The 7581-nt window shown below is 41.0% G+C and overlaps 1 protein-coding gene across 1 annotated transcript in view; it reads left to right on the top strand.

The window, feature by feature from the left end:
• ENTPD7 (ectonucleoside triphosphate diphosphohydrolase 7) overlaps nt 1-7581 on the top strand; it is a 48055-nt gene that overhangs the window by 37431 nt on the left and 3043 nt on the right. The window contains exons 9-12 of the mRNA XM_003787273.2: nt 129-295; nt 2729-3053; nt 5690-5775; nt 6638-6799. Of these exons, the coding sequence (XP_003787321.1) occupies nt 129-295; nt 2729-3053; nt 5690-5775; nt 6638-6799 (740 nt within the window). The remainder of the gene's footprint in view (nt 1-128; nt 296-2728; nt 3054-5689; nt 5776-6637; nt 6800-7581) is intronic.

The raw sequence follows: 7581 nt of genomic DNA, 5'->3' as shown, positions 1-7581 counted from the left end.
AAAAAAAAAAAAAAACCAGAATAGTCTTAGAAAATGAAGCCCGATATGTTAGTAATGTCATAGCTTTCTAGAAATCAACCACAACTATAATTCCCCTTCTCTCTCTCTCTCTTGATAATGTATTACAGGAAGAAGCTGCCAAAATCCTGCTGGCTGAGTTCAACCTGGGCTGTGATGTGCAACACACCGAGCATGTGTACAGGGTTTATGTCACCACCTTTCTGGGTTTTGGAGGTAACTTCGCCCGGCAGCGCTATGAAGACCTTGTGCTGAATGAAACTCTTAATAAAAACAGGTACATTTGACATGTGATATGAATTTCTTTCTAAAATGGAATGTTGACAGGTAGCAGATATTAGGAAGAAATACTTACATCCTCCTATGATAGATAAGTCCTTGCTTCTTCCTTTTTTCTGACCACCTCTGCCGATGGTGAAGCATTCCTCAGAGACCATCAGTCCTACCTGATCTGGGGAAAGGTGGATTCCCACTTCCCATTCTTTGTCATTAGGACTCATAAATAATTAGGGCAGCTTATTGCTATCTCTTACTGGGTCTCCCATCAGACATGGCATCACAGGATAAATGAGATTAATTGAATTGCCAGTTTAAAATGTGGAGTATAATGCAGCTGTTAGCAGTTCCTTCTGCATGGAAGCACTCAAGCCATGTTTGTTGACTTACAGGGCAGTTGCATCTTATGTAAGAGTTAGGTTCTGTAGTGTGCTTAAAAGATAAAAAGTATGGATAATTAAAATTAACTCTCATTAAGTCCAGAATAGCTGGTTTTTCCTTTAGCACTGAGCAGATCATGGATTCTTCATTTGAGAACCGGAGAAAGTAGTTATAATGTACAAACAGGTGTGAGATTTTTACCTTAGTGTTTTAAATGATTTATTTTATCTTTCACATTGAAAGAAAGCATAATAGACAGTGGAGTTATTTTCCATTATAAAATTATTTATACTCATCTATTTAGCTAGAAACATTAGCTTGAAGAGATACTGGTGTATTCCATTTATAATGGTTTCTCTGCATTAATCTATTATATTTAGGGCATTTTGAAGAAAATACTGTCTTGTAAGTCTTTTTTTATTTTTGTATGTTTCAGTCACTAAGGGTTCAAGGTGCTTTGGGAGAATCCTAGTGTCCTGGATGGTTGATGAATGCTTTAAAGCCAAGTGTGTTTCTGGAAGTTCTAAACCTGTGCAGTGTTGCTTAGGTGGAGACACTGATTGCTCCTGCAGGTGTTTGAAGAACATTTGTTGTTTAGGTTTCACACAAGTTTTGTTTTTTCCTTTTTCATTAGCTGGTATGCTTCCTGTTCCATTTTCTTCCTTTGTTATTCTGCCCTCTCTTTCTGACTGCTGTATTTTGCTGCCTCAGAACTTCTTGCCAAGCTGTTGCTGCTTCTTCCATACTTTGGTATTTTCTTGCCAAGCATCTAACTTACCCCTTCAGGTGACTGATGTGTAAAAGGCCTATCTTGTGCAGCTGCCTACCTATTAGAGAAACCAGTATTTCCTAGGGTGACAAAACAATGGCTCTCTCTTATGAATAATGATTTTCCTTGTAGCTAGGATCATATCCTTAAAATAGTCAGGTTTTAGTTGTTCTAAAACATTCTGTTGTGTTGCCACATTCCCATTCCATCCTCCAATCTTTACACTTAGGGGCATATCTTCATCCTAGGAAGCCCAATCTTTAACATCTCTCTCTTTAGGAACTGATGAATAATTAACTGTAACTGGCTGGCTTGGCACCCATAGCACAGTGGTTATGGTGCCGGCCACATGCACCGAGGTTGGTGGGTTCAAACCCAGCCCGGGCCAGCTAAACAATGACAACTGCAATGAAAAAAGTAGCCAGGCATTGTGGCAGACGCCTGTAGTCCCAGCTACTTGGGAGGCTGAGGCAAGAGAATTGCTTAAGCCCAAGAGTCGGAGGTTACTTTAAGCTGTGACACCACAGCACTCTACCAAGAGCGACATAGTGAGACTCTGTCTCAAACAACAACAAAAGATTAACTGTAACTGGCAAAGTTATTTGGTTTCCACTTGATTTCCGCCCTTTGCCAGATTGGCACATTAATCTCTTTCAAGAATGAGAATATGGTTGCTAGGCAAGTATAGACTTGAAATAAACTGAATTGTGAGGTGGGTACAGGAAATCAAAACCTGCCCCTCTGCTCCCCACTCAGAGGTTCCACTCTGCAGGTGGCTTCCGGGAGCTGGTGTTCCACCCCTTCCATCCATGCCGTTTATTCAAAACCAGGCATGTGCTGCATCACCACTGCCAGCCACTGCTGTGGTCCCCTCTTAAAGCAAAGCCTTTTCCACTTTGCCTCCTGCCAGTTGTATTTTTAAACATTAGACACACACTCAGCATGGTAAGATCCTTCCATTTTTAAGAGGCATGTGGGAATGAATCCCAGGTGGAGGAGAGCAGAGTCACGTCTCTAACCTCACCAGACATGCAGAAATCTACATATTCACTAAAAGGTTGAACAGAATTGCTCACTGCCATATTTCCCTCCCTTTGTTTTCTAAATTTAATTTGCTTAACTTAAATGCACATGTGATACAACAGCATAGTAGTACTTACTCTGTCTTTGTTTCTAGGGATGTCATGAAAATCAGCAACAGTATATGCCTAAAGCACACTTTATTTCTTAGACTAGGCTGAGTAGCAGGGTGACATGTTTCTCTCATTTTTGTCATCGTGACAGACTGCTGGGCCAGAAGACAGGTCTGAGTCCTGACAATCCATTTCTGGATCCCTGCCTGCCTGTGGGACTCACAGACGTGGTGGAGAGGAACAGCCAGGTCTTGCATGTCCGTGGAAGAGGAGACTGGGCGACTTGTGGGGCAATGCTGAGCCCCCTGCTGGCTCGCTCCAACACCAGCCAGGCCTCGCTGAATGGCATCTACCAGTCACCAATTGACTTCAACAACAGCGAGTTCTACGGCTTCTCTGAGTTTTTTTACTGTACAGAGGATGTGTTGCGCATCGGAGGCCGTTACCATGGGCCAACATTTGCCAAGGCTGCTCAGGTAAATTATTAATAATGAAGATGACTCATGCTGGCAGTGGCCATGTATTGGATGCCTGACTTTGTGCCAGGTGCTATGCAAATGGTTTTGCATACATGATTTCACTTGGTATTTTAGAGATGAGGAAGTGGACAGAGAGTTAAGGAACCAGCTATGCAGTACTGCCTTCCAATTAATTAAATTTAGGTTCCTTAGGGGGTCATATTACCCAAATTATTACCCAGGTATAAAATTGTTGTGGTGTCTAATAGTGCTTCCTCTAACTTTCCAATGGTCTCATTTAATATTTATGGCCAGAAAGTGCCATTTCCAGGTATTCTTCTCCCTGCTGGGTGTTCTGAGTTGTAATGTGCTCTTAGAAATTGTGGCACACCACAAGGCTGGTCCTGGGCCCCAAGGACACTGCCAGCATATTCAAACTCCAATGTGCCCGGTTCCTAAAATCCATTGCCTTGATGTCCCCAAGCAATCTGAATACAAACAAAGAGGTCTCCTGGGGCATTCCCCTGAACTTGCCCATATCTAGGCAATCCCATCCCCAGACCTGAAAACAAAGCCCAGCCCACTTTAGCCTGGGCCAGAGCTTCTCAACCTATAGGTCGCAACCTCTTTGTAACAATGAAAATATATACTGCATCTCAGATATTTACATTACGATTCATAACAGTAGCAAAATTACAGTTATGAAGTAGCAACAAAAATAATTTTGTGGTTAGGGGTCACCACAACATGAGGAACTATATTAAAGGGTTGCAGCATTAGGAGGCATTAAGAAGGTTGAGAACCACTGGTCTAGGCTTAACAGAATATTTGAAAGATATTGTGAAAAGCAATGATAGTGGAAGAATTGTTTAAATTTAAAATGGAGAAAAAATAAAAATGCACTTTGAGCATATAAATGACTTAAACACCTTATAGGCTTAAATCATTAGTTATCTGGAAGGTACAATTTAACTAGCTTGCTTGCTTGCTTGCTTGCTTTCTTTCTTTCTTTCTTTCTTTCTTTCTTTCTTTCTTTCTTTCTTTCTTTCTTTTTCTTTCCTTTCTTTCCTTTCCTTTCTTTCTTTCTTTCCTTTCTTTCTTTCCTTTCTTTCTTTCTTTCTTTCTCACTCTGTCACCCTGGGTAGATGTTGCTATGGCGTCATCATAGCGCATGGCAACCTCAAACTCTTGAGAAAAGTGGAAAGTGGAGAGAAATGAACCCTAGACCCTCAGATTAAAAACCTGATGCTCTACTGACTAACTGAGCTATCTGGCCTCCCTTGCCAGCTTTGTATAATTCCCTGCTTCCATTTACTCATCTCTTTGAATTCTTGTGTATCTTTTCCCACAGTTAGGGAGGAATGCTGTTCCCTTTCCATTGCTTGTGGGCTATACAAACAGGCCACCCCCTGTTTTTCTCATCATCTCCAAGTCTAGTACCAAGCCACCCCATCATGGGTCCTAAGCCTCCCAAGCTTCTCTGGGGGTAAGATTAGGACTAGGAATAGCAACCATGAAAACCAAAGAGTGCTTCCATCTACCCTGATAGGACTACAATGATCTATCTTTTTATCAGAGAAATTTCTGGGGAAAATATGTCCTCATATTTTTTTATTCTTTTCTGCTTTCTTACAATTCTCTGGGGTTCTCTTGGTGTAGCACTTCCAGTAGAATGATATCTGCTGTATTCTATTCCCAAAAGGCAGTCCCTAAGAAATATTTGAAACATCTGCTTTGTATTTGTTCCTTTGTCTTCACCCTCCAAGAATAGCCCTCATATTCCCTTTCTTTTCCAGTGCACAGGGTTCCCTAACTATCCAGGGCCTCAGTCTTTCTCTTATCTCAAAACTTTTTCAAATTATATCCCCTTGAACAACAAAAGGCTCAAGCTACTACTTGCCCAAGTTGTTATGCCTTACTGTTATCTTTCCCAGGTAAAGCAATGATTTTGTTCCCTTACTTTTTTTATTCAGACCCAAATGTTATGGGTCTTCCCAGAGCTACCTTTAGATAAGCTGATCACTTCATCCAAAATGACAGCCCTCCCCCATTTTACCTATTGCCCTTTCCTTCTTTATTTCTCCCCTAAGCATTTATATCATCTAACATACTTCACATATGTGTATGTGTGTGTGAATGTTAGGTGTATGTATGTTTGTTTATTTTCTATCTCCCACCGCTTGAATATAAGTTTCATGAGGACAGGAAGTTTCGCCTGTCCCTTGCTCAATCCCCCGGCACTTAGAGTAGCACCTGGCACATAGCAGACATTCAGTAAATGTTAGTGCACTGAACAAACCGAGGGGAATGATTCTTCTAGTGAGAGTTACAACATGGAAGCAGGCCAGTGATAACCATCTTGTTCCACTGTTCTCCCTGCTCATTGTAGTCCTATGCAGGATGGACGGAAGCACTCTTTGGTTTTCATCGTTGCTATTCCTAGTCCTAATCTTACCCCCAGGGAAGCTTGGGAGGCTCAGGATCCATGATGGGGTGGCTTGGTACTAGACGTGGAGATGATGGGAAAAGCAGGGGTGGCCAGTTTGTATAGCCCACAAGCAATGGAAATGGAACAGCATTCCTCCCTAACTGTGGGAAAGCTAAAGAGTTTACCTCTAATTTCACGTTGCACTGTTTCTCTGTGGTTGTTCCAGGATTACTGTGGCATGGCTTGGTCAGTACTCACCGAGAGATTCAAGAATGGCCTGTTTTCATCACATGCAGATGAGCATCGACTCAAGTAAGTCACTTCATTTTCTTTCTAGATATGGCCTTAAGATGTAGATGGTAGATTATAATGAAAGAGAGAGAGAGTAATAATACAGATTGGATTCTATGTTGGAGGAGGATTTGATTATTTCAGATTTTGATTATTTCAGGTATAGAGGCCAAAATAGTGAGCCTATATTAGTGATGCCAAAGGAAATCAGTGGTTACCAAAGAGAGTTCTCTCCAAGTGGTTTGACATCCAAAGTGATGTTTTTTTTTTTAACTTTTTATTGTAGAGACATCAAACATACAGAAAAGTAGAAAGAATAGTATAATGATGCAAACCCTCATGTAACTATTACACAACCTTCACAAATATCAACATTTTGCCAGTTTGGTTCATTGGCCCTCCCATTTTATAAACAATTGAGTTTAATTTTTTTTAAACAACAACAATGAAAAAAAGTAGAATAGTATAATAAACTCCTATATACCTGTGACCCAACTTCTCTGCTAATAGTTATCAGCTCCTGGCCATTCTTGCTTTTATTTATTTTCTCATCTACTTCCCCTTCTTACCACAGCTAGGATATTTTAAAGCAGATGTCAGACGTTATATAATTATATTGGTATATATTTCAGCATGCTCTCAAAAGAGGGACTCTTGAAAGAAAGAAAGTCACAATCTCATTATTGCCAAAAGATACTCTTTATTTTTTGTGGTAAATACGAGATAAAATGGATGCAAGTTTGGCTTCATCTAGAGGAAAGGAAAGTGAAGTGAGGAGAGGCAGGTCTTTTAACATCTATAGCGAATGCAGTGTGGCTTATTGAGAAGGCATTAGAATTCTTTTCCTTTTTTTTTAATATAAATAATTTCTTTTGTCACTCAGGTATCAGTGTTTTAAATCAGCCTGGATGTACCAAGTCCTACATGAAGGATTCCACTTTCCCTATAACTACCCAAACCTGCGGACTGCCCAACTGGTATATGACCGAGAAGTTCAGTGGACGCTAGGAGCCATTCTATATAAAACACGTTTCTTACCACTCAGGTAAAGTGAGACTGACCAAGCTGGTATCTTAAGCTCAGAGGATATTACCCAGTGCCTCAGAATGTGTTTCTTAGTGACTTCCCTCCCCTTCCCATCCTTACCCCACAAAAAAGAACCCTTAATCAAACTCCATTTTACTTCTACACAGCCATTATTACTACTCAGGTTAGGCATTTTTGGTCTGAAATCTTGTTACTCAGCTTTGCCATTTCAGAAATCCAGCTTTATGGCTGGGTGCAGTGGCTCACACCTGTTATCCCAGCACTCCAGGAGGCTGAGGCAGATGGATTGCTTAAGCTTACAAGTTCAAGATCAGCCTGAACAAAAAGCGAGGCCTCATCTCTACTAAAAATAGAAAAACTGAAGCATGAGGATTGCTTGAGCCCAAGAGTTGGAGGTTGCTGTGAGCTATGACTCCACAGTATTCTACCCAGGGTGACAGCTTGAGACTCTGTCTCAAAAAAAAAAAGAAAGAAAGAAAGAAAGAAAGAAAGAAAGAAAGAAAATGTGATTACACAAATTCAGCTTTGTGTATTCACTAATGACAAATCAGGTCTTTAGGATTGAGCACTTACTGAACATTTCTAAGATACTGAGTGATAAACTAAGTCATTCTTAAGATATTCTGGAAAACAGGCTCAGCGCCTGTGGCTCAAGTGGCTAAGGCGCCAGCCACATACACCTAAGGTGGAGGGTTCGAATCCAGCCTGGGCCCACCAAACAACAATGATGGCTGCAACCAAAAAATAGCCGGGCATTGTGGCAGGCGCCTATGGTCCCAG

Source organism: Otolemur garnettii, unplaced genomic scaffold (genome assembly GCF_000181295.1).
Source record: "Otolemur garnettii isolate 467f Iridium unplaced genomic scaffold, OtoGar3 scaffold00021, whole genome shotgun sequence".
Taxonomy (NCBI): domain Eukaryota; kingdom Metazoa; phylum Chordata; class Mammalia; order Primates; family Galagidae; genus Otolemur; species Otolemur garnettii.
Note: the sequence above shows the minus strand (reverse complement) of the source record. Positions and strands in the feature narration are given on the sequence as shown.